General features: G+C 40.4%; 1 protein-coding gene across 1 annotated transcript; it reads right to left on the bottom strand.

Annotated features, from left to right (window-relative positions):
- Window positions 1–1,232: 1,232 nt before the first annotated feature.
- On the bottom strand, window positions 1,233–27,872 carry ezrb (ezrin b). The gene is made up of 14 exons (XM_044048591.1): window positions 27,393–27,872; window positions 25,551–25,661; window positions 19,394–19,477; window positions 13,723–13,818; window positions 11,943–12,217; window positions 11,017–11,100; window positions 10,771–10,917; window positions 7,495–7,591; window positions 6,712–6,875; window positions 4,520–4,650; window positions 3,918–4,078; window positions 2,678–2,770; window positions 2,313–2,552; window positions 1,233–1,460 (listed from the first exon to the last, which is right to left on the bottom strand). The coding sequence occupies exons 2-14, from the start codon at window positions 25,560–25,562 to the stop codon at window positions 1,296–1,298; spliced, it is 1,749 nt and encodes a 582-aa protein (XP_043904526.1). The 5' UTR covers window positions 25,563–25,661; window positions 27,393–27,872; the 3' UTR covers window positions 1,233–1,295.
- Between the last annotated feature and the right edge of the window lie 45 nt (window positions 27,873–27,917).

Genomic DNA, 27,917 nt, shown 5'->3' with positions numbered 1-27,917 from the left:
TGTTTTGGACGACATACACTATGACTTTTTTGACTGATTTTGGACGACATACTATACTATGACTTTATTGACCGATTTTTGACAACATACTATACTATGACTTTTTTAACTGATTTTGGAAAACATACTAAAGTATGACTTTTTTGACTGATTTTGGACGACATACTATACTATGACTTTTTTGACTGATTTTTGACAACATACTATAGTATGACTTTTTTGACTGATTTTGGAAGACATACTATACTATGACTTTTTTGACTGATTTTTGGTGATCTCCTTAACTGATTCCATGTCATACAGCTGGATCTCTCCTACAGTAAAAAATAATAATTTATAATTAAATCTTTTTAATTTAGTGACCTAAAGGAAAAAAACAAAACGTATGGAACACTTCTATTACTTTGGTCAATATATAAAACCTTTAAAACACAGTAAATATCTTCATCATTAGTAGATAGCAAAAAAATATACAAACCAAGATGAAATACCCTTTTTTAAATGTCCCATATAGAGTATATATATATACACATATATATATATATATATATATATATATATATATATATATATATATATATATATATATGTATATGTATATATATATATATATATATATATATATATATATATATATATATATATACACATATCTATCATACTTGATTTTAACTACGGTATAGCAATATTAAACATAAATGGAAGTGTTCAAATATAATGGAATACAAAAACAAACATTTTTTCTTCGTATACTGTTTCTCCCCTTGTCGCAAATAAAGACGATACTTTTCTTCCTACACAACAAATGACAGACATCAAAAAAAAAGAAGAAGCCAGGCTTGGATTACATACATTCTATGTGCACATCATGAAATAATAAAATTTGGCTAGTCCCCCCCACTTCATCATCATCATGATGCCTGGATAAAAATAACATTGATTTGGTCAGAACTCATGAGATTGCACAATCAAATACACAAATAAGATATTAAACACTAAAGGAGGAGAGGAGGTTTTGGCACTAAGGACATTGCTAAGCCCCGCATTCTGACAGACAGACATACGACACAGGCTCACATCTCTGTACATGGTGCTTCTGCTGTGCTTATGGTGATCCAGGTAAGTGTGTGTGTGTGTGTGTGTGTGTGTGTGTGGGGTGTGTGTGTGTGTGTGTGTGTGTGTGTGTGTGTGTGTGTGTGTGGTGTGTGTGTGTGTGTGTAAAAGGCCAGCCAACAGGAGAGCGAGATATAGGCAACCGTTCAGAAAGGGGTGCGTAGCTGAGGGCCGGGGGCTTCTTATAAGGCCTCAAACTCGTCGATCCTCTGCTTGGTGTTGCCCTGTCGGATCTGTCGCAGGGTTTTGTATTTGTCGCGGCCGGCCCGGACGTTCTCAGAGTGAAGAAGGTCATTCTGGGTATTCTTGGACTCATCACGCGCCTGAGCCAGCTCTGAGGTCAGCGCCTGAGGGCAGAGAAGGAGACACGGCATGAAATAAGAAGACAAGACAAACAACACTACTGCTTATACAAAACAAACCAGACTTGAGCACTGCCACCATTCTTTATAGTCATCAAAAAACATAGTTTCTTCTGAAAATAGTGGAATTGTCAGGAGAGAATAGAGTATTTTTCCACTACATGAAGGAACAACTGTATATACTGTAGTGTATAAAACCAACGGGCTGTTCAAGTGTCTGTCGCATGAACACAGACGTGAATTTAAACAAAGACGTCCACAAACAAGAGCAATGGACGTGCACATTTTTGTCCTTTTTGCTGGGTGTCTAGTGAAACTCGGATTAAAGGTTGGTTTTATTCACTTTGAAATAACTTTTAAATCTTTCAACATCCAGATGAAGCTTCTTTTTTTTTTTCCATTTCTTCTTTTGCCTACACACAAATTGAGCAGCATTAGCTGCTGTAAGGAATTTAGTGCCATAAGCTATTGTCTTTGTTGTTTATTTAAAAAATAACTGGCCTGGTATTTAACCCCAGCAGATGATTTGAAAAATCATAAATAAAGGATTTTCTGACAGCATTTACTAAAATACAAACTGATTTAGAAGAGATTCTGTGACTAGAATTGACGATTAACAGACATATGTGGGATTTTGTCTCAGACTGAAGACGTTTTAAGACACTAGAAACAGTTGGCGGCAAATTTTTGTTACTTTTCAAACAATATAGATTGACTAAATGTGTCTTTTTGTACAAGATTGGATAGTTGGCCCTAGGTCAAATGTACTTATTCTAGACACTGTTATAATTTGAACCTTCAATAAAATGGTGGACAGTAATACAGCGCACAGCTCACCCGCAGCTGTTTCTGGACACGCTCGTTCTTCTCGGCCTCGGTCAGGCGATCTTCCTCCATGCGGTGGTCGTTGATGCCTTCGATGTGGAGGTCGGCGCTGTGCGTGCTGACGTTCTCCTCGCTGTCGCTGTTGTAGTCCATGTGGTCGTACACGGGGGGAGGAGGGGGTGGTGGAGGCGCTGTCATCACCATGTGCAGCTCCTCTTTAGTCTTCACCAGGTCATCCTGAGCTTCTTGGGCCTGGTGGGAAAAGTGACACAAGAAAGGACTGAGGTGTGGTAGAAAAAATGTTTCTGACTTCATTAGTTTCCCAAGCACCCACAGTATTATTATGGGGTGGTATTTTTTACAGTTAAAGCGCTCACCTTGAGCTGCCATTGGTTGGCCTCATTCTCCTTGCTTCTCCTGGCCTCCTCCAGCAGGGAGATCTTGGCTGTGTGCTCTGCCAACTCTGCCGCCTGACACAAGACAAAAAGGTAGATACAATTATAACAAGATTTGACTTGTGCAGTCCAATGTCTTGTTTATGTAAATACACCAAGCCTAGAAAGTCGCTACGTTTATTTATTGCGTCCACCAGCGAATGATCTCATTTACTCAAAAACATGTATCAACACGTTAAGAGGAAGTGCAAAAAGCTTCAAGTGAGACTGAGGTGTGTGAACACTTCCTGATATCTTTCTGAAGAACCTCGCCACACTTCCCTGAAGTCCAATGTAAATATTCAAATTTATGCTCTAATAGTAGCTAGAGGTTCTACCGTGAAAGCAATTATTTGCTGTTAAATGTCATTCAAGATCGTGACTTGGAAATAAGTTTCCAGTAGAATTTATTGTGGCCCATTTTGGTCATGATTTTAAAACATAAGACATTTGATAGCACAGCGATTTTAGCTCCAAAAGCATTCTCAACTTATATTTTCTCGACCATGCAAAGCACAATAATGTGAATATGAAAAAAAAAGAGGTCAATTCTTTGAGCTCGGTCTGTGGATGAAATGTAACCAGACTCTGGGTGTTGTGGTGCATTCTTCCTGACCGCCACAACAATGTGAACAGCTTTTATTTCACCAAACTGAACTCGGTGTTAAACGCCGTAGCTGTTCACTGCGAGCGTGCGTCGTAAAGACATGTGAAAGAGAAAAGGTTTGCAGCGAGACAACTGCTCCCCGCTGAGGCGCTGTTTGTTTGCCTCCAACATTTTAAACTCTGATAAAAACTTTTGTCAGTCACAGTCAGTCGACATTAATCCACCACACAAGCTTCTTAGCAGGGGTTGAAGTATAAAAGGTGTCGCAGCAGGTGTCTGTGTGAGAGGAACAGTGCTGGGCATTGACTGCCACTGTCAAAGAAACACAGCTTTCTAGTGGGTGGTCTGGGTGGGGGTGGGGAGGATGCAAGTCTGAAGTAAAGGGGCGTGATGCTACTCGCCTGGATGGTTTTATCTGGAGCTACAGTAGAGAATAGACTTTTCTTTTTTTTAATCTTCAAAGGTTATCATAATAAAAGTTACTGGTGGAGCAAGACAAACAATTGAGGATACTGTCAGAGAGGAAGTCTAGTTTTCAGTTTCTAAATGAATGCACTGTGACATTACGACACTAACCAGCTGCTCCTGACTCTTCTTCTGGTCTTCGGCTTGGCGGGCGAGCTCCTCTTTAGCCAGCAGGGCGGCCTGACGCTCCGCCTCCAGGCGAGCGGCTTCCTCCTCGGCCCTCCTTCGTTCATGCTCCAGCATGGAGGCTCTTTGGCGCTGGTCCTGCAGATCTAAAAAAAACACAGACGGAGTGAGCGATATGTGAGACACATGCTGCTGCAAACTGCAGCATTAGCCTTTTTTTTAGCAAAAAAATGTAACCCATATCAATTCTCGATTAACCTAATTATTATCCAACCATTTATAATTTAGCATTTGGCATTTCCAGACGGAAAGATGGGTCATGGGAGATTTCTTTTGCTGGTTTACAGAAATGGCAGTAAAATTAAATTGAGCACACATCTAAATCCACCATCAGTTAACCCCTAACGGCAATAAATGAAGTGTTTTCAAGAACTCTGCAAACATAACCTGTTAGCCAAGAAATCATATACCCACATCATTTCTCTATTGTAATTATTTGCACACACACACTTTGTAATTTAGAGCAAGTGATGGATGAACCAGGTCCCTTTGTGCCTCCTCCCATCCCCTCGCCGCCCCCACCTCACCTTTCTCTGCCCTCTTGGTCTTCTCCTCAAACTGGTAGAGCCTCATCATCAGATCCTGCTTCTCTCGCTCCATCTGCTCCTTCTCTTGCTCGATGGCCTCTCTTTTCTTCTTCTCGTTCTCCAGCTGGGCCCTGCAGATAAGACACAGCCGCCATGAGCCGACAAAGCGAGCGGACACACACTACATGACGTACAGTCACTGGTGAAAACAATAGTCACAGCCGCAGACTAGTATTCTGCATTTTTTAATGATTTGCAGGTGAGGCCTCGTGATTAAAAGTTGTACCAGTGACCTTTAATGACCATCAGCTTTTACGAGAGCCAGTAAAGGGCGTCATGGCAACAGCTGCTAGAAACCACCAACATATTATGGTTGCATTCATTATGGATTAATTCATTTAAAGATCACAGATGAGAATTATCTTTACCTTGTATTCACCACACATACAAAAAATAGTTGTTTGCTTATTTTTCCCCACTCAGTCTGCGTCTTTATCATGAAATTACCCAATATTCAAATAATTCTGCCAGTTAACGAAGCATATATGACAAGTCTTTGACATTTTGATCTGCTCTTTCTCTCAGATCCCCAGAGTCCAAGCTTTGCACAAAGACGACTCATTTACTGAAAAACTCCCAGAAGACTTGTTATTAATTCTTATAAATCAAGGGGGAAAACCCACAAAATTCTGTTTGTCACTGCTGCTTTCACTGTTACTTAGTAGCTGAAACTGGGGTGCTGGGGTGGAGTGGCTCAGTGGTTAAGACCCTACCTTGTGTACCAAAGACATCATGGTCGCAAGTTCGATTCCACCCCTGGCTAATTGTACTTGATTCCATTGTAAGTCGCTTTGGATAAAAGCGTCTGCTAAATGACATGTAATGTAATGTAATGTAATGTAATGTAATGTAATGTAATGTAATGTAATGTAATGTAATGTAATGAAACAACTTTTTAATCTTGAAATGATTCAATTGTTTCCTGAACTGATTTTGAGGCTTTGGTCAGATTGTTGCAGGTTGAGGTTTAATCAGAGACTGCCTTGTTCCTTTGTTTGGACACTGACCACTGAGAGCTACTGTGTGTGTGTGTGTGTGTGTGTGTGTGTGTGTGTGTGTGTGTGTGTGTGTGTGTGTGTGTGTGTGTGTGTGTGTGTGTGTGTGTGTGTGTGTGTGTGTGTGTGTGTGAGAACTATAACTCTTTCAGTGGAGACCTGGTGATCTAATGGTTCTCCCTCTGGTATTTACTGTGTCGTCTGCTCACCACAGTTACATCACCATGTTTGAACAGCTGTAGAGGACAGACAGTGGGCCCGACAGCTGTCGCTGAGAGACCAGGGTCAACATCCATTCACTTTCAGTTCAGGCAATTCAGGAAGTACATTTCCCATACTTGAACAGGAATGTTGTTTTGTAACCCGATGAATGGACGTTCCACTTCACATGTAGAGCAGCTTCAAGGGGAAATATCTCTAAGCTGAGAATGATGAATGAGTGATGACTACCACTGGCAGAAAACTGTCAGTTTCAGATAAATGCTCTGCTGGGGCTCAATCATAAAAGGTGTGTGTTTAAAAGAAACACAAACATGCTGCAGGTCAGGCAGTATAGGGAGTTTTATGGCTGTTTCATTAGAGAATGTTGATCAAACACTATTAAGTGTTTTCCTCTAAATGACGGCAGAATTGAGGAAATAAAAGCTTGAGCTGAAGAAAAAAAAAGGTCTATATGTGGAGTCTCTACATATAGACCAGAAAGACCTTACAATATTATGTATATTACAGTATTATGTATTATTAAGTATGTTGTGAAACATAAAATTGGATTTGATTTTTATTATCATTTAATTTACAAATAAATTAATCTGTTTGGATTTTGGACAAATTTATATACAAAATAATCTGCAAACTAAGAGATAATGAATAAAATCTCCAGTAGCAGCCTAAACTGCTGTAAAATAAAAGTTTACGTCAGTGTGTATTAGAAACCGTATACGAAAACAATACACATAAGATAATAGATAAATGTGTGTTATTGCTTTTGACATTTATATATTATTTTATGGCATATTTAAATTATATTTTGACTCAAATAACTTTAAATTGAGCAAAATTAAATCACCCGTCTGATTCTGAAACTCAAAATGTGCCAAATGACTGGTACAAATGTGTGTTGAGCAGATTTCTACGTACCTCTCCATCTGTTTCTGCTGCTTCTCCTCTCTGGCCTGAGCCTTCATCTGCTGCACCTCGATCGTGTCCGGCTTGCGGCGACGCATGTACAGCTCGTGGTTGCCCATGCACAGCTGCAGGATGCGCTTGTTTATGCGCAGTCTTGGGGCATAAAACACAAAGTCCTGAAAGACGGAAAAGAAACGCGAGCAATCAGAACGAGGGCAGAGAGAGAATCTCCTGGTTTGCAGATACAGGCCGTAGTCCGACTAAGACTAGAAGGCAATAGGACAACTTGCCGAGCCCGAGTATACATGCGGAGGAGAAAATTGATTTATTATTCACCTCTGTAGGTGGCGCTCTATCTCTCTGCAAGCTAGTGTGCACTGAATCAGTTTCCTTACGTCACAGATAAACAAACAAGATGGACGGTGAGATGGATCGTGCTGTATGACTGCTGTATGATTTCCGGCAACAGTATTGCAATTATAAGCGTATACATGCAGGAGTAATCGGACTATGAATCACATTATCAAGGTATGTTAGTCCAACTAAGACTGGTTTGATTTTAGTCAGACTAATGACATCAAGAAAACCAAATTTTTGTCTCACAGCACTATTGGAAAGTAGCCTTGGTTGTTTCGAGTGCTTGATCAGACTTAGGATATGACGGTTCATGGTTTCTTAACGCACAGAGCTTAAAACTGCAACCAAAACTGCTGAAAATCTGAATACCACCTAAAGGGGAACAAGAACTTCTTTGGTAATCTCTGCAATTTCTGATGCGCTGCTGTCGTTACTCACAGGCGATTTCTTGTCAATGGGCTTGATGATGAATTTCTTATCGTTGAAGGAAATGTTTCTGATCTCACTCCAGGGGAAGCCGATCTTTGGCGTCAATCTGAGGAGGTCGCACACAGACGAACATGAACGTTAATACTGTGACACTGGGAGGAAAAGAAGAAGAAGGAAATCATGCTACAAAGGAAAAAAAAACAGATTCATTCTGAGAATTCTGGGTGTCATTACATTTGATTTTGTTAAACGAGTAAAACAGGGCACATTATACCAACTGTAGCATGTTTACGTCATCAGACACTACAGGTATAAATGATCAACAGTTAGGTTAGACAGTTAAAAAATAAACATACTGAGGTGAATCTTCAGAAATCTTCACAGTAAACCAAATTCTTTAAGTCTTTTTTTTTTTTTTAAATGAAGCCACTTCCCTGTTTTATGTTCTTACTAATACACAGTGATGTAAAGCAACAAAATAAACATGAAAGGTTCTATTCAAATCTAGTTTATTGTTATCTATAGTTAGTAGTATAACACAGTAGTTTCACAGTTAGCTGTAAGCTCATTTTCATTGTTAATATTTCTAATTAGAGCACCAACAATAAGGCCACGAATCAAATGACAGATCAAGTATCTTTATTTTGATAATAAATTGAATCAATTGCTTGAAAAAAAGTTTGGATTTAGCTTTTTAATGGAGGGGATCTGCTGCTTTTTCTTTGACAAAAAAAACGTCAAATTGTTGGACTGTTAATGAGTCAAAACAATTATAAATGGTATTTTCAAATTAAAGGATTAAATTAAGAACAAATGAGGCAAATTAATGAACAATCAAGTAAGTATTAGTTGGTAGATGGTTTTAAGTCAACATAATAAGTCCCTAATCAGAAAAAGCAGAGAGTAACCTTCTCTCCAACTGAGTGAACAGGGATTTCTATAGATCCACTGTATGAGGGACTATTCTGGGGTGTGGCTCCCCGCTCTGTTGTGCCAAACAGACTGAACGGAAGCCAATTCCATTCAACACAATACAAAGTGGTGCCGCAAACATGGACCAGCTCATAGTGTTGTAATCTAGAAAGGCAGCTCTCCACCTCGCAGCGAAACTCGCTCACTGTGAAACTGCGCTGCCTGACTGGAATTTCACTCACTTACCGACCCTGACACACGCTTGTGGAATTGAGAGAACTATGTGAATGTTTATCTTAGGGATTGTATATTTCTGTCAGTCATCTTTATTAAGCTGCACTTCATTCATGATTAATGTCAAAAGGAATTCACTGTTGTTCCTGTTACATTTAGTGAAAATAGGAATATTTCAGGTTCTGTTGCAATCTGGCTAAATAACTCAAATACTCAACTTGCCACTTAAATGTAATATAAATCATAAAATTAAATGGTATTTTCACTGATTATATCATTGATTTCATTAGTTATTAACATGACATGGCAAATTACTTGTTTAACCCATTTAACAGTCTCAAATCCATCGGTTGGGTTAGGGTTAATTTAACTAATGACTACTTACATTATCTCCACAATATTTTGAGGTCAGTGTACTAAACTATTACTCTACTAAATGTTTGAGTCAGGGTGAGAAATATATTATTTAGAAATATAATACGAATTGTTCAGTGGATTGTTGAAGGCAAAGATTTGTGGTAATTCACACTTTTTGATGCGTATCCAACATTTAAATAGGTGAAGTGTGACCTTTGACTACGGTTGTTTACCTATAGGAAGGAGGAGAATAAGGAGTTAAACCAGCACCAGACTGCGCATTGGCGAAGCTTTAGCTGCACTAATGCATTGTGGGCAGCCTGTTCTCATTGGAGACAGTGTTGTAGGTTAGCCTCACATTCTTAAGTGCTGCACAGCTTGAAAAACCAGTTAGCGTAGTCATGGTTACAGCAGAGGGCACAGTGGAGGAGAGGCCCTTTTTTTAAGCTGATCCCATGGAGCACATAAAAAGACCGAGTCACACAAGGACAGAAGAACTTTGTGTGTTCCCTAACAATGTGTTTCTCACGCTTACAGGAGGTTTCATGTCAGAGCGAGGCTACGAATCGGTTAAAATGAGAGACGGAGTGAACTCCAACACAACAGCAATTAAGAGCAATTAAATAATTTAGATTTGAAAAGAACCGCATGCTCATGTCAAACAAAAAACATCTTCCATTAAAGGTTTAATTAAAAGCCTCAAATGACTCGCTGTGCAGTTTGTCACCATCAAGCTGTGTTCATTTCTTCCACTGTGACAAAGACCAAACTGTGCTTCAAGAGAAGTTGGCCTGTAACAGCCACTTCACTGTGAGAAGAGCTCCAAACTGAAGAGGTGCTCTGAGCCAGAGTGCAGCTGAAAGGCTTTCCAGCACAGGGTCAGTGACTGAAAAGTGAATGCTCCTTTAACACAGTGTACTTCACTCCTGTAACCTCACAGACCAGGCAACCAGCCACAGGAGACCTGCAAACTCATTTCACCAAACACAGGGTGATTATCTCCCAAACAACACGGGCAATCATGATGACCCAGACTACGCTGGATGCTGGTCAAACCCTGCCAGGTCTCAAAGAGGAGGTGTCTCATTCACCATGAGGCCAAACAAACAAAACAAATGATGAATGCAAAAAAGGAGCAAACGTTGCTGAGCCTCGATGTAGCAAAAGCTAGTAATAAGTTCGAGGTGGGGCTGTAAGATAAGGTCAAAAAGTTTATCACTAATTTAAAAATCCTTAATGGACACAAAACAATATACCTTTGTTTAACAGAGAAACATTTCACATAAAGTTTGATGTGATTGAATAATTGCCAAGCCCTTATTATAGGGAAATAAAACTGGACTTCCATGACAAAAAACTATTGTATGGCACAATTTTTATGCGAATAATTTGTCATGCAAATGCCATGCATCTTGTATGTGCTTTGAAACCATGACGTCCTCCTGAAGCAGGGGGCACAGATCCTAAACCACATTATGAGATAAAGAAAAACAGATTTGATCATTTGTTTTACCGGATGATTAAGAGGCAGAACTGCTGAGTTTCAATGTTCAACTGTGTCTTTGGAGACAAAGAGGACTCTATCCATTTGGCCCTCACTGATATTTCTGTCATACTCTGTGCCGAGAAGCAGGAACAGTGATTAAGTGCAGACATGCCTTGGGCCAGTTCAGTTCTGTGTCACAGTACTGCCCGCCAGCAACGCGCAGAACTCAAGAGCCGGAACAGATGCTGACAGAAGGGCTGTTTACTTCAGGGATTTGGTCAAAGTACAATGCTTACTTGTCGTCTTTCTCATAAATGTTGAGTCCCAGGGCGTCCACTCCCAGCCACAGCTCTGTTCCCTTCTTATTCTTAATATCAAAGTAGTTGACTCCGTACATTTCGAGGTCCTGGGCGATCTTCAGGTACTCCAGCATGGCGTCCTCCCTGCAACAGATGTCAAACAATTAAGGACACGATCAAGCGAACCAACTACTGCTTATAAATATATATGTGTGGTCAAATGTGCTTTGGGGTGAAACTTACTTCAGCATGCCACCATGCTCCTCGTGCCACACCTGGATCCTCTCCTCCCACTGTTCTCTGGATAACTTGTGCTGCTCCAGGACTCTAGAGAGAAAGAGCATCTATTATTGTTGCCGCTTGCGTGTGACAAGTAACATTACGGAATCTATTTCCCTGTCGGTGCATTGTGCAGATGTAAAGTGGTGATTTCCCCGAGGTGCAATGTTATCCTTTTCTGCACTAGTTTGGTATTTTCTTTACTTGTCTTGCACTACAGTAGAAGGAAAGGTAGAATGGGGTGCGACAGCGGCAACTGAGCTGTACACTGGAAAATCAAGACTGACATGGTTTGAACCTGTGCAATAACCTGTAGATACATACACATAAAGTCACCTTTGTGAAGTAATTGCAGACTTTTATCATTATTTCTATTATTACCATGTATTTATAACATGTGACATGACTGAGGCTAAACTCTCTCTGGACTGCTGTGGTGCAACCGTCGCTCTCTGCCTTTTTAAATTTTAACGTGTACAGTATATGAGTGCAGTTATACTGGGGCAGCCCATGGCCTAGTGGAAGGTTGGTTTGTAACCTGAGGGTTGCCGGTCAAGGGCTGGGGTACCTCTGTGCAAAGTACCCAATCCCAACTGCTCCCCATTGATCGGGTTCATGGGACTAAAATTGATCCCAGCCACTGGGGGCACATCCAGTGTACTCTGTGTAGTCACTGTTTGCTTCTTTTTATTCAAAAATGTATTTTTTTTGTTTTAAATATGTGCCATAGTGAATATCAACTTAAAACACAGTCGCAATATGTCTTGGATATTTGACCAAAATGATTCAGTCCTACCTGTGCCAAACCCACTGATTTCAGGCGTCTAACAAGAAACCTTCCCTTTTGATCTAGATTGAAGTTGAGCGACATTTGATAATCTCTCCGGTACCTGTGTGGGAGCATGCGTTCAGAAACCAGATATCCTGGCCGGTGAACTTCTTTGTCGTAGTCTCCAAACTTGGCCTGAACAGAGTAGGAGGCCAGCAGTACGGCCGTCTCTGGCGGGCAGTAGACCTCGTCACTGAGGATGCTCTCCTTCACCTGCAGGAAGAAGAGCTTCTGGGTGATGTCCTGGATCAGCTCCTCCGACACGTCCTCTGGGAAAAACTTGGACCGAAACTTGAACTGAAGCGGGTTCTCTTTCTTCACGTCCTGTGATGACACCTGGAGATACATTAAAACACAATTAAAGGTCCAGTGTTTAACATTTGGGAAGATTTACAGGCAAATATTGAATACACTACCCATACATTTTTTGGTAAAAATGTTTAACTACTTTACTATAAATACTTTTTGTAGCTATAGAAAGAGCCTTGCTTTTGGAGGTCACCATTGTGTGCCTATACTGCATCTGTCCCTATCAAATAAAGGCAGTAAAATAGCATCACAAGTGAAAAAACAAAATAATCTGTGAACAAAAGAATCACCATCAGCACATTACACAGTGACAGTATATACTGTGGTGGTTGTCGGTGCATCAAACGCACGCAATTTCTTGGATACGTTTATTATTATTATTATTATTATTTATATTATAAATCTCAGTATGTGCTTACACAATGTGCCTGTTTTTCCTCATTTCTACTGCTACTAGTCATAGGGAAACTGCTATGTGACTGTGAATATTCCAGTTTTGTGAGCTTTGTGCTGATAAGCTGCAGCACGGTGTCAGCACACACTGCACAGCTAACTGCGTGATCTTTGTCTATTACTATAAACATGTTAGTCTGTGGTTAATTCTGCAATATTAGTCATTTAAGGCAAATGTATTTTCTTTCCAATATACACAAGTCGAAAAACGAAGATTATATCTTTTTTTGGTTGTTGTGCCTTGCAATTTTTCCTCGCAGATTGCTGTAAATACACAGCAGGCTTTGTACAACTTAAACAAAAGCTGTAAGAAGACTCTGGTGAGTAAAATTACTGAAACTCCCCTCTGAGAGATTATTAGTGCAGACTACACAGCAGCTGCAGGAGCGGTGATTTCGCTAAATTGCACGCATGACTTCATTCGTCAGAATATATTATTTTTTTTTACATATTTTTACACGAGTAGCCAAGGACAAGCAGGCAATGAAGTGCAGGTAAATGTTTACTTAAAGAAAACCCGGAGAGCAGAAGCAGTTATGGTTCAAAAAGAGGTCGCACTGATCAAGTCAAATAATTGACTTCTATGTGGTGTTTGAACCCCCCAACACAAACAGAAACCAGAACTGAGATTCAAAAGTAGGAGCCATGTCAAGCGGAAACGTACATACAGTACATACATACATGGTGCAATATGGTGGCTACTGATTGACCGAGGGGCAAACAGTTCTGATTGCATCGTCCTTATGAAAGAACGCATTCCTTCCCTGTGACCTCAGTGTACTCCCAAAGAAGAAGTGTTGCAAAAGCTGGTAGTGGGAAGTAGTTATATACTATATAGATATAGTTTGGATTCATTTATGTCAGTTTGCTACCTGAAGTGCAATGATAAAAAAATGACCAAAAACAAACTTGTTTTAGAACATATCTAAGAAAATTCCTCAGCCGGTGACTACTCCAACCAGCAAATAAAAGAATATAAGCAAAGGATAATAGAATATACATATAAGTGCGTATAAGTGCCTAATAGATACTAAGACGCGTAATTAAGTAGAGTGTGCGCGATTTCAGCCAGATCTTACCTTTTTGTCCAGTTTCAACCAAGTGTAGTAACCTTTGCCATCCATATACTGTAGTCCGAAGTACCAGATCTCACGTAAGCCAACGGTTTTCACCACCTGCACAGAAAAAAAGGGAAAGTCTTAAATGTCTCGTTTTACTGTGTTATGGCTACATTTTCTAAAAGAACCAACTCCTCCAAGAAAACAGATTATGAGCTGATGATATAACTGATATTAAATGACACTACACCTCTATGCCTTAAAAATAATGAGTATGCGGAGGGGAAAAAAAGGCCTTTGAAGGCTTTGTGACCGATGCTGGCAACAATCTAACCTTAAGGCGACATTCTCGGGTACCAGGTTAATCCGGTGGGCAACCCTCATCGTATTACACGCTCCCAGGCCTGAGGTATGCATTTGATCAACCAGGATAAAGACAGTATATTTAAAATGTTCCATGTTTGTTCTCTGCAGCTATAGACAATGGACTTATCTCAATAGATAAGTGTATGTCTTGAGATTACAGTCTACGGCTGCAACTAACAATTGTTTTCATTGTGGATGAATCTGCTTATTGATATTTTGGTAAATGAGTAACTTGTTTGGACTTTCTGACGAAGGCTTCAGATCGAACACTATTTCACTCATTTAAGCCCGATATTAGGGTCTCTTTTTGTAAGTGAATTATTTAGAATGCAATTCTTATATCCATACATTCTTGTGTACCTTTTTTAGAAAGTCTATTCTCAAAGTACCCGGAAGACAAGCAGTATGTACATATATTGCTATGCTAATATAAAATCAAGCAGCTAGTGAAATAGGTCTTATAAGGGTCTTGATGTTGCTTGTTTTAGTTTGTCACTGAAACACAGACCCAGTTAAACTTGTTTTTCTATCACACTGGAATAAGAAAATTGATTACTTCTGTAACTACTCTACATCAGCACATTTCATTCTGGACAAATTCCGAGAACTGTCCTGTAACATTCTGTTACATTACTTTACAGAAACATTTATCGCTCTGTGTTGCAAACAAGTCTTGAACAAACTCTCCTCATTGTTTCACCCGTGAGAAAAGTAATACAGTATCAGAGGAGGGCACGCTGGCAGCCTGCAGTGAGAAGGGAGTGAGAGAGTCTGGTCCGGCATACAAGACCACTTTCTCTCTGGCAAAACAGCGACAGCCACAACTCATCATTATCATTATCATTATTATTATGATGAACATCGAAAAGGCAGATTATGCACACAGTTTTAATTTCCACCGCACTGGAAACAGTGCATGGCCAGGCTTGGAAAAATGTCTCTAGATCAGCAATTTTAAGACCATTTCAAACTAACTTTGCCTGTGTAACTGAAGAAGAAAGTGAAAACCCAGTCTGAGATCTGGAATAATCACTTGTGCTGCAGGAGGAGCTGCCATTTTCCACTGGCTTCTGAGAGAAACCTCAACGACCAGAGTCTCTTTATGGCCTTCAGAGAGGCAGAGTTATTTTCCTACAGCACCATGTAGGAAGTCATGATTTTTCGAGAGTATGTGCATATGCGTCCGACCCTATTTGAATGCACCCCTGCTTAACTCCCCACCCAGTCACCAGGTGAGGTGTTAAGATGTCTGAAAAAACCTCAAGTCACCACGCTGGCACTCTGGTCAAGCCCATCCCCACTGTCTATCTCCCACAAAAGGTTCAAATTAAAATCTACCTCTCGGTCTTGGTGGCCGACACAAAATAAAAGGGTAGCCTGACCAGTGGGAGTAAAGATGAATGGCTTTCATCGGGTGGATTGCATTTACAGCAACATCAACAACCACTCGAATGGGGCCTGTAATGAGAGAGAACTTCAGGCTGCATCTCACCAACAACGAAACTTATAAGGCCCCTGAAAACAATCAGCCCCTTTCATGATGGTCCTGCGTCGGGGTCTGCAGGGTCGAGAGGCAGAGAAAAAGTGCTAGATACCTGAAGCGTTTCTCTCAGGGGGATAAGCTTCTGTGGAGAGTCTTGGTACTGCCTCAGAAACAAACATTTTCTCGGGGGAAACCTTACCAAACCTTCAGTGTCTTTTACTTCGGTTGAGTAATAGATAATCTACCTGCAGCAAAACGGTGTGCACACTGTATCTTTAACCTGCCAATAGAGACACGGAAAATGATACAGTTAATTAGAGGAGGTTTAAATCTGAATCTGGGAACACAGGTTCAGTACAGTGACATCACAGCAGCTGGTTTGACAGGCTGCCATGACTTTTTAATGGGCTGCCGTTTTACTCCAGCGCACTTTGAGAGCTTTCAACATCTCAGATATTTCTTCTCAGTAAGATGACGAGGAGTTTTACTAGGTTTTTCCAGTACAATTTTTAACAATACAAATACCCAGGAAATGTTATCAGGTGATCATTATTATTAAGTAGTGTCCTAACTGAATTCACATGAAGATAGAACCACACAAATCTTTTTATGAGCCATTATAAGCCGAAGCACACGTCTATTTAACACTGGCAATAACTAAAAAAACACGATAACGCAGAGAGAGCTTTGCAGTCAGGTTCAAATCTCGACAGGTCCCATGTTCACCGGCTCATGGAGCTAAAGGTCTGCAGCCTCGTCTTCTCACAGTCATCTGTCAGAGAGGGAAAGTTTGTAGTCTGAGTTTTGGGGATCTCGGGCCGTGTGGTGAGCCAGAGGAATGCCACTGGTCTGAAACGGCATTACTCACTGCATCCTCCGAGCTGAATGACGAATTAAGTCCTCCAGCAGCTTAGAAAGGGGAAGGGAGGGGCTCGCCCTGACGGGCCCCAAATAGGGAACTACCAGCACAAAGATGAAAGATTGTGTTTTGAGGCGGCCAGTGGTCTATTACTGTCAGACCACACATTCATTATGACTGAAGGGAAACAGCAAAGAGACTGTTACAAAGACAGTGCATTCTGGTTTATTATTGCAGAATAACATGTAGAAGCATTTTGGAAATGTCAGTTGTGTCCAAATTTCCAGTTGTTTGCAGTTTTTTTTTTGTTTTTTTCTTCCCCACATGTGGGTTGGGTGTCTAAGAGAACTTGTTTCATTTATTTTGCTCCTAGCACCTGTCAGACTTGGATTCAGTTCAAGACACAGTGATTAACTGATTTTGTAAACGCTGCCGTGTTTTTGACGCGTGTTTAAAATTAATCCCACTCCAGCTTTTAACCAAACGAAATAATTTGTCAAAAAGCTGAAAAGATGAAAGTGAACGCACGCCATGTCAAGCCACACAACAAAATATTTGCAGTGTATGTACAAGGCAAACACTGCCGTCTGAAATAAACAGCCAGCACATCTATTGTAAACTGTGATGGCTCTTATATACATATTATTTTTTTTTTTTTTATTGCACCTCAAGGCAAAATGAAAAGAGCAGCAGCACACAGTCACATGGAGGTGAAACTGCATGTGGGTGTGTAGGGGAGTGGCAGGCGTCTCTCTTTAAGAGCGGCATGACGGGGACTAAGGCTATGATCAGCACTGACCACACGGGCCACACCAGAGCTCACATTCACTCTGAGAGTGAGCTCACTTTTGTTACTCAGCATTTCCACAGAACCTGTCGAACACACTGTGACTAATATGCAGACGTTTGCAGCTGAGGCAACAGTTTCAAACTGAATCAGGCCTCTCGCTGAGTTCAGGGACACGTCAACGAGCAGCAACTCCCAGAATAATTCATCTGTAGCAGACTGCTCAGATAAGCCATCAAGCGAAACAGACTGTTTCCCAATTTCGAATAAATAAATAAAACATTTTTTGCACCACAGTAGAGCAGCGAGCTGTCTGACACAGGGAGTGGGTGATGATCTGGGGCACATCTCACTGAGAGAGCCATTCTAACAAGTAGGCACCAATATTTACCAACAGCTATAAATGGAACGATGTCAAAGGTGAGTGGCTTTCTCTTTCTCTGACGAAACCACAAGTTAAACCAGAAAACATAGAGCACTGACATAAAATAAAAAAAAATCACATCATTTATAACAAACTCAGTTGGGTCTTAAACCATTTCATGTAGTCACGCTCAACGTGACTGCATTCAAATGTTTTCTTTGTGTTTGGAACCAAAATGTTCCCCACACAGTGCCACTCACAATAAGAATCCCCAGACGTGCAGCCACAACACACACAGGCGGCTACACTTGCTATTGAAAAACGAGTTATGCAGGAAGTGGCTAAAACAATGCCTTTCCTCCCCCCTGTGCTGCCATACAGCCTCAAGAGAGCTCACGCTAATGACATGTCATCTACATTTGAATTTTAGGTGCAACAGCATTGACAAAGAGGAAGAGAGCAAGTTAAAATAGAACTTTACTCAAAAAAAAACAATAGCCTAAGTGAGCAGTTCAGCGGGGAAGTGCATAGGTTAATAATAAAATCTCACGTGGCATAATTCTAGTTATTACACAACTTAATATACTAAAATGAGCAAACAATAATAAACTAAATTAAAAATTCAATACACATCTCAAGAAAGAGTAAGGGACAATTAATCTGAGGTCAAATGTAAGCAGTGTTCATTTACAAATAAATGACAAAACAAATCTGCATTAGAAGACAAAGCTACATTTAACAAGAAAATGGTGTGAGACACTACAAAAGACAAGGGGATCACTTGTAATAAACATGTCAAATTATTGATATTTCCTGAAAAGGAAGAGACAGAGGAACAACCACAAAAGAAAAAAAATGTATTTTTGTGGCCACACCTCACTGTAACTTCCTCGGGGATTGTACAACAAAATCATAATAAATCACTAATTCCATTTATCATTTGTTCAATAAATGTTCCATTGGTTCTTGTCTATGTTAGGCTGACAGTATTCACCACAAGAAACCATTAACATGTCAGAATCCCGCAGATATACTGTAAATGTATGCATATATATGAACACTCGACTGGATGGTGTTCTCAAAACCGTTAAAAAGGTAAGTGTGTAAACGCTGGACACTTCTCATCCTCAAAAGTCACCATCGAGGCCATGTAGCAGAGGTGAAGAGGGCCAAAATCTAAATTTCACATTATCGATGCTAAAGGCAGTATCATTTGCATGTAGCACAAACATGGGGGCAGATATATGAAAGTAAAACAGACCATCAGTAATCTGCGTTTTAGGTTGTTTGATGTTTCTAAGACATTCCACTTCTTCATGAACGTGTGGCGACTATTTCCTCTAATTTGGTGACAAAATTAGAGGAACCGCAGACTGTGATTTGAGAGACAGAGAAAGAGACTGAGAAGGACTCTTGAGGCCAAAAGCTCCTCTAATCTCATCTGCAGGAAATACATTTTCAGGCCTGGGTGTCGTGAATGGAAGGAGCTCTGAAGAGGCGATCATGAGGGCAGTCACCTGTTACTTCAGGTAACATGCATCATGGTAAAAAAAAAAAGGCTGTGGCAGGTTGTCAGTAGTTTGTAGTAATGACTTATTGGCACATTATATGATTTAACTAAAAGAACACTAACCTGGAAACTCATTGATTAACACATTATATATCATTAGTTTTATGACCATAATCTTCCTGCAATTGCATAATTTGATTTGTACCGATCTCCTCCTCCTCCTGTGTATAAACTCAATTCTAAAGATTTGATTTCAAAACGCTCCGCTAAAATAAATGTGATACCATATTTGCACTCATGTGTTGATGGGACTGTCACTGTACCTGGTCAAACAGCTGTTTGCCGGTGGTGCTGGGCTGGATGGCAAACTCCAGCTCAGCGTCCATGGTGGTGACGCGAACATTGACCTGTGGAAAAACATGAGGGAAAAAAGGAGTTCAGAAGCCGAGTCAGAGCAACAGGGACGACCAATACGAGGTACTACAGAGCGCTGCTTTGATGTGTGAGTGTGAGTGTGTGTGTTTGCAGAGTAAATACACAGTGTGCAGTGTTTATCTCTGCTTTCTTAGAGACAGACCGGCTGAATGAGTAGATTTCAAAATGTGAAACATATGATAGGACAATACCCTTCACTGCCCTGTAATAAAACATTTATATCCAACACCATATTTACGGGCTGGCTAGAAATATCACACGTGTTATTCTGGACTACATGAGGAAGCTCCCATTCACAGGAAAAAGGCAAATGTTGTATTCCTGTTTAATGATTGATAAGAATGACCTGCACATACAAAGAGGCAGCCAGCCTCACTGGAACCTGAAACATGGACAGAAAATGTTGTGTCCACTTACAGAGATCCACCCCAGTGATTACAAATAAACAAATGACTGGCGCACGACACAAAGGTCAGTTGTGTCCCATAATATGCAGAAACAATATTCTGTATTGTAGGTGGCATCTGAAATTCGCACAAAGGCCTCACAGCGACAACAACGCACACAATATTTACAATAACTGCTTTGAGGTAGCGCACACACTGAAGTGCTTTCCTGTGCGTATAATGTCAGATGTCTCTGGTATTTGCGGGGTTTATGAGAAGACAAAGACTCTCCCAAGTATTGACTGAACTTATTACAGCCCAGTGAAAATGACACAAAGAGGTTAGTGGACACAGTGGGGAGAGAGAAAGCTCGCCAACATAACACGCCAGTGACATCTTTCAACTCCAGCCCATTGTGAGCGGCGCTGAAAAAAAATCTCAATGACGCCCACTGCTAAAGGGACGTCTGGTGAGTCAGAGCACCATCGACTTCTGTGAAGATAGTAAGCTACGCAGGCCGAACAACTCAGTGACTAACTTCAATCCTGCAGGGAAGGCAAATCCTATCACAGCATTGACTGGAAACCACCTCGCCAAGGCACGTTCCAGGACATTAGAAGACAGTTGTCTAGACAGTGGATATTAAAGGATGCTCCATGGGATTAAAAACTTCAGCTATATAATGGCAAACTTTTTAAACGGATGAAAATTAAACTGATGTCGCACTCAGAGCCCCCAGGGAGGTTGTATTTTGGCCACATGTGCACACAATTTAAAACTCTTGGAATTAAACGCCCGGCAGAGCAGCTTGTACCAGCTTCAAGACACATCTAGAAAGCAGAGGCAGCAGGAGGGGGAGAAAGTAGGAACACTGCATTTACTTTACACAGCAAAACAAAGCTCCCCTTTCAGCTGCAGCCTCAGCCCCAGCAGCCCCTTGCTATCATCATTTGCATCCTCGAGGGGTCAGATTCTCAAAAACAACCCAAAGAAACAGCAGCAACAGAATAGATCAAAACCTCGTCAAGGAAGCCACATCCTCTGCGTAAAATGATTATTGTGCATCAACAGCAGCTCTGACACTTCAGGGTTTTCTTCAAACTTCACTTTATTTATAGCAGCTACAGAAACACCTAGGCACCGAATGGAACATGTGAATGTGTGGAGCAGAACTGCAAACAGAAACCACAGAGTGAGTGAGTGATATCCGATCTCAAAAAGAAGTCCTCCAGCAGTAACTCACAATAAACTGAGGCCATTCACAGAGGTAAAGAAAACATGACACATAAGCTAAAAATACACTCGGCAACGACCCAGAGTTCCACAATGAGCAGATTCAGAGTAAAGTGCAGGCGTTCATCTGAACCATATAAAACCCTGCTAAACAGGTAATTACTGTAGTGAGCAGCCCAATAATATTAAGCACTGGCTCGCAAATCTAGCCCATATTAGTGACACATACAGATGTTTTTCAAAGACTCCGACGAGGTACAAAGCCGTGGCAACCAAGAAACAGCAGCAGCAACACAAACTGAATGGTAACCAAGGCAACTCGGAGGAAAAACAACTAGATTAATGTCATCATTACGATCAACATTGTGCATGGTATTGATGGTAGTTTTTTAGAAGTGTGGCTGGATGAGGTATTGACACGTCATCGGCAGTGACTTTGAAGAGCGCGCTACCACCGCCGCAACCGCCACCATGCATGTTACCATTTTTGTGGGCTGGCCTGGGAGACAGATACATGCTTGTGCCATACAAAAATCTATATGCCAGCGCAGATATTGGTATTTTTATTAACAAATGAAGGCACAAATGAAGGCACTACCAATAATACAATAAATTGTATTATTGGTATCAGAGGACCCTGTGATTCCCGCCCCTATGTTCCATGATTCATTTCGCTGCTGGAAAGTGAAGCTTGTAAACCACTCACTCTCCCGCAACAAAGTCCAAAGTGTCAGCCTGGTCAGTGTTGATCATTCAATTATCAATACCACATATGACCACACTTTAATAAAAAGAGCTATATTGTTCTCTTTAGAGCGATATATTAAAAGTGACAGTTCAATATTTTACGGGAATACACTTATTATCTTTCTCGCTGAGAATTTGACTAGATTGATGGTGTTAGCTTAGAATAAAGCAACAGTTAGCATGGCAGTGTCCAAAAGTAGCTCAAGCTAAGCTAACTCAGTGGGACTACACCTACATGTTTGCTATAGACACACACACACACACAAACACACACAAACAGTCAACAAACTAGACAAACTAGTTCACTGTATTCCAAACAAAACGTGATCATTACAGCCTTCTGTGTTTTCTTTTGTTTTCTTCATTTGCTTAATTTTATAATAAATATTCCATTAATACGGAATCCCTCTCTTTAAATTGACAAAAAGTGTCCAACTATGCCAGCAACTGCCTTAATGTTTTGTTGAATTGTCCAAAATAGTGACAAATAATTTGCCCAAGGTCAAAGGTTGCTTCTTGAAATAACTTCTTTGTCTGAAAAATGTTTTACAAGACATTCATTTTACTAGCACATTAACTGAGATGAGATGATTCATTGACAGGAATTGGAAATGTTCTGCAAAATTAAATCGATCAAGCCATTCACCAAGACCCGCAAACATGTCACTGCAAAGCTGCCCTACAGCTTTTACAACAGCGAGGTTTAAAGTGCCGCTCTGTGTCACGTTAGAGGAATGAGGTGTTCGTCGACTCAGTAGTTAAAGAGTGAATAGGCTACACCGCATTCTTCAGAGAACACCAATCAATATTTAACCCCCCTGCATAGTTTGCTCGCCTGTAACACAGTCTTTTACAAAGAGAGTTGCCGTGGGGACACAACAGAGGGCAATATAGCCATAAATGACTGCGACTATCTGAATGTAGAGCAGTGGATGGAAGGATGGTGACGGAAAAACCCACTGTGGCTTTCATCAAGGCTTTAGAAAGTGCCGATTGTTGAGAGTAGTTTCCCCCCCAATGGTGACCATTTGGGGATTCCATCAATCAGGACGAGAGAGGGTGTTCCAAACATGACGGGAGGTATTAATTATTTAAAGAACCAAATACCAACAATAGAATTAGACATGAAAAGGGAAAACACCCATACATGTTGATTGTGACCACACCTTGTACTGTATGGTTTGTGTCATGGCACCGTGACCGCGAGGAAACAGGATTCTGGGAGAGCCGAGGATAACCATCGTTTCCTGCTGACAATGTGTCACTCAGATGATATTATGTGAAACATGAGTCAGAGACGCTCGAGTGCAGGAGCCTTCACTGCACGTCTGATCTCATCCAACCTCCCTGCCAGCACCGATCGTCTTGGCGCTTTGAAATAAAACCAGTTCCTCTTTACCAAACGCACCACAATGGAATGTTTGATATCACGCCAGGTTTCTGATCTGTAATGGGTCAAACTGCGTTAAAAGGTTGCTGTGTCAATCAGAATGAAACCTCAGGCAAGTTCACAATTTTATCCTTTGATTGAGTGTTACTTATTTCAAATAAAAACAACTGTGGTGATACGACACTGACCATTTTGTTTAGAAGGACATGTCAGGAGTGAAGATGATGATGTGGCATGAGGATAATGAGTTACAATCACATCCAAAAGAAGTGTTGGTGAATATGCCAAGGTTTTTTATCATAAATACATTTCATCCACACAGAAAGGGCGTTTGGGAGCCCTGAATGGGAAATTCTCAAAATGCCACCCTTGCATTTTTTGTGTAGATAACCAACACGCTACTTCCGTCATCATCTTCTGGTGGAGATTGTTGGATCTCTTCGCTTTATGATAACTTTTATTTTCTTTCCTCAGTCACGCTGGCTTTCTTCACTCTGTCTCGGTTTCTCACTAACTCATAACTCACTTCTTCTCTGGTTTTGGTGTAGTGGCACTACAGCGCCACATATGTGCCTGGCACATGTTTTACGGCATTTAGAATCATTTTGGGTGTTTTGTGTGGATTGAAGACATTTCCTGAAACGATGCCTCGTTTTATGATAATTCTACTTTTTTTATTTTGTACATTTTTACGATGACAGTGACTACGGAAAGCCTGTCTTATCCCTTTGGATGCGGCATTGGCAGTAAATGTGAAAATTTAGGAATTACACCGTAATCATAAGCAAGTTGAAATTAAACCATCGATATTTAGAAAGTGAGATGAAGATATGTATTGCGTTTATTTGCAGTAAAATGCTAGTACGTGGCAATAAAAGACAGCAGAAGGGATTTAAACTCGTGTTGGAAATATATTCATTATTTTCATCAATCATCAATTATTTCCTTTCCTACTACTTGTAATGTTTCTGGCTACTGACACACTTCAAACTGTTTTAACGTTTTATTGCTCTGAAGTTGTGATATGACCCCTCATTTATTTGCATATCTCAATGATAAAACCTTGGAGTTCACAGTTGATTAAAGCTTCCCGTTGTTTAGGTGACATTGGACAGAGAAGGCTGGGGAGAGAGTCTGAACTTCTTGATATACATGAGAAAATAAAATCCGTTGAATATTAGAGTCTTAAAAGAAAAAAAAAAAAAGGTTGTATGGTGGCAACAGGGCAGCTGCTATCAGACAGACATTTCCAGTCATTTCCACAGCAACGCTCATGACAACACAGAAGCCATTCTAAACAAACCCACAACACACTTTATATGATGCTGCTGCTGACCGGGCTTACGTCATTGTCATCACAACACGCCGCTCTTTTCAGCGGCAGCTCATCCTTCATCTGTGTTTCAATCATGTCTGGAAATGTGTGTTTTACTCATTTCTCATCACTTTTTCCCTTCATGCTGTACAATATACATACACCATTATAGACCGCCTACGAGAAGTTTCCAAACACCGAGCTGCGGGGGGAACGTGCGTAACAAGTGCAGCTAAATTGTACGTAGCAGTCAGGGTGGGGCAATGTGAGTCAGGACTCTGCAACTTCACCAGCTTTTCTTTAGTTTTTTTGCCATAAACGGCATCAATAGTGTTTGACACAGATTTAATATGTCTCCGTTTAGCAACAGGATCAACGAGAGGTGGTCTTCTTCAAGAATGTGAACAAACACAGAAAAATTCAAACAACAGTATGGATCGTGTGACCATGTCCACCTCCTACAATGTAAACACACTATAAATGAATCACTGCTTATCTGTGTGTGTGTTTTTCCAAGAATTAAAGTCTCACAACTCTGTCATAGGATGATGTACATAGGACACGCCTCTGGGATATAAGATGAGCATGTGATTTGAATGGAATGACCCTTTAACAGAAACCGTGTTAAATAAGAATACTGTGTAGGAAAGTTCGAATTAAGTTCAAAAATCTAATTAACAAGGGATTCAAGATTATTTTTTCCACCAAATTAGAAAAACTGAAATATGTTAAATGAAATGAGAATTACATGTTAGCTTGAATTTTGAATTAACTACGGGCAGATTTTCACACAAAATAAATATAATCTTTAGGTCACGCTCAAATCAGTCAAAGTCACTTAATTATATTTTTGTGAGAACATTTTTGTGAGAAAATTTGTGAAACGCTGTTTCACACATGTGAGAGTGAGTGAGTGAGTGGGTGATACAACAAGCAGAGAGTGAAAATGTGAAATAAATCAAACGCTTTCTTACCGCTTTTGGCATTTTTCTGTCCTGTTCGTGGCTCTTGTGCGAGGAGCTGTCGGGTTTTCTTCACAAGAGGCGTGTGTTTATGCGGCTGAGCTCCTTTCTCACCGTGTCTGTCTGGAAGCAGAGAAAAGAGGAGAAACGAGTTTGAGCCACTTGAGTGTTACTTAAACCCGGCGAGAGCAGCTCGACACTCCTGAATCACGATGAATCACCGACACTTCCGTCAAGCTGTCAGCAGGGTGACACGACGGCACCGGAAACACATCTGCCTCGCATTCAGAGTAAAAGCACACATTTCTTGTTTGGTCCACGAACCGAAGTGATTCACTTTTATAATGATTTATTTGTTACATGGAGCAAACATCCGCAGAAAATATCATCATTTAAGAAGCTAAAAAAAGAGAAAACTTTTAATTATTGAAAAATTCAAACCGACAAAATAGTTGATGATTAATCATACCACTTTTTTGTGTCCAATATCGATATCACAAACTTGTGTATCTATCAATGTGGATACTAATCCGATACAGTCATTTTAGACCATTTATGAACTTTGAAGCTGTTAAGAACACATTTGTGCTGAGTTATTTCACAGGCATACTTCTTCCAATATTATTCTCTCAAAAAGAAGAAATAAACAACCCAAACACAACTCCACTAAATTGCTTTTGCTTACTGTATTTAACAATTTGTGTGCATAGCGAAACATGCGACAAAAGATTACAGGAATTCCAAAAATCTTATATGTTGCATGCTTCACTATGCACGCACAGTAAAATTTTAATAAAAATCTGCAAAAGCATTTTAGTTGAGTCAGGTTTGGGCTGTTTATCACAACAATATTTGTCACACAGTTGGAGGATTATGTGTTTGAAATGGCTCAAGACACTAATATCAGTAACGATAAATACTTGAGTTTATGATATCAGTATCACACACAAAAAAAGTGGTATTGTCCCATCCCTAATTAATCCAATAATTGTTGCAGCCCTATACGGATCAAATTTTCAGTTATTTAAACAGTTCCTTCTATGTAAAAATTGTCTTGCAAAGTCATCACTTTTCACACGCTCCTGTATGCGCTTTATTCTGAAATCTTCAACCGGAAGTCCTTGACTTGGATTCTAATTTGATGCGTTTGACTCACGTAAGCGTCAGGCAGGTTAAGTATGGTCCTCACTCAGCTCAGTCTGCCTCACCCACAGGCTGTGTTAAAGTTAATAGTCCACACCCTGCTCTGTTTTACGCTTCTTTTTTTATTTTTTTTTATTTTGACGCATTCATTTGCACACAAACCAACACCCCAGTTCACAGTGGAGTGGAGACAAAAATGACACACAACCGCGTTTGTTGTTAGAAACACAAAACAACATTGTAACACAGGTGACCATCAGTGAAGACAACTGACGCTGTTACACTGTAAACGTTAACCTTGATAATCTCCACAGAATATAATCTCGTTTATCTGTGTCACTTACTGTAGGCTCACACACCACAAAACCAAAGGGGGGAAACAACCAAAGCACAGCAAACAAGAAAGTACACATTTACACCTCAGGAGAGCAAACATTTACAACTGTAAAACAATAAATAACAATAATAAAATTGGAGAAACTGAAGGTCTGTGTGTGTGAGAGAGAGAGAGAGCTAGTGCGGCTGCAATACGATGTGCTTCACTCACTATAATCCCACAGACACCTGTTGTGAGATTTGTATCCTTTATGCAGCGCAGACACAAAGTGCGCGGGAAATAAAGTGTGCACGTGTTTTTAGCAACAACTTCTGTGGACTTGTTCAGCTACAACAAACATTTCTGTTTACATAAAAACACGGAGAAAATCTTACCGAAACTGGTGCGATTCGCGACACGACAGAGTCTCTCACAGGCAGCTGCAGGTTTTCTCCTCCTCCTCCTCCTCCTGAGTCTGTGCTCAACCAGGAGCAATATGGCGCTGCCTCTGCCTGCTGTTCCTGCTCTCACCGCCAGGCTGCAGGGGTCCTCAAACCAGGACCTGCAGGGACTCATTTTTGTGTCAGGGACAGACATACACATAACACAGAAGATTTAGCAGCATTCGTTCACTTTAAACTAACACAGAAAATAAATATTATCATTATAGGGTATAAGTAGGACATATTAAAGTTTAAAAATCACATTTACAAGCGAGAAGTGACATCATCGGAAACAGAAAGTAACCATGAACCTTTGACTTTGACTCTCTGCATCTTTAAGTTAGAACTTAAAGTAAAAAGTAGTAAAAAAAAATGTCCATAATCCACACAAATGTAACACGATATATATAACTGCACATCCACATCATGTAACACAACTGTGGTGTAAACAGATAACACTGACATTAAAGAAATAAA

Source organism: Solea senegalensis, linkage group LG17 (genome assembly GCF_019176455.1).
Source record: "Solea senegalensis isolate Sse05_10M linkage group LG17, IFAPA_SoseM_1, whole genome shotgun sequence".
Taxonomy (NCBI): domain Eukaryota; kingdom Metazoa; phylum Chordata; class Actinopteri; order Pleuronectiformes; family Soleidae; genus Solea; species Solea senegalensis.
This window is presented reverse-complemented; position numbering and strand designations above follow the sequence as displayed.

Bases quoted from the DNA above. Each gene is read 5' to 3' on its own strand.
- ezrb (XM_044048591.1), bottom strand. The intron at 2,553-2,677 runs GTGAGCGCTTTA...TTTTCCCACCAG, and splicing joins CCAACCAATGGCAGCTCAAG to GCCCAAGAAGCTCAGGATGA. The intron at 1,461-2,312 runs GTGAGCTGTGCG...CTCTGCCCTCAG, and splicing joins GTGTCCAGAAACAGCTGCGG to GCGCTGACCTCAGAGCTGGC.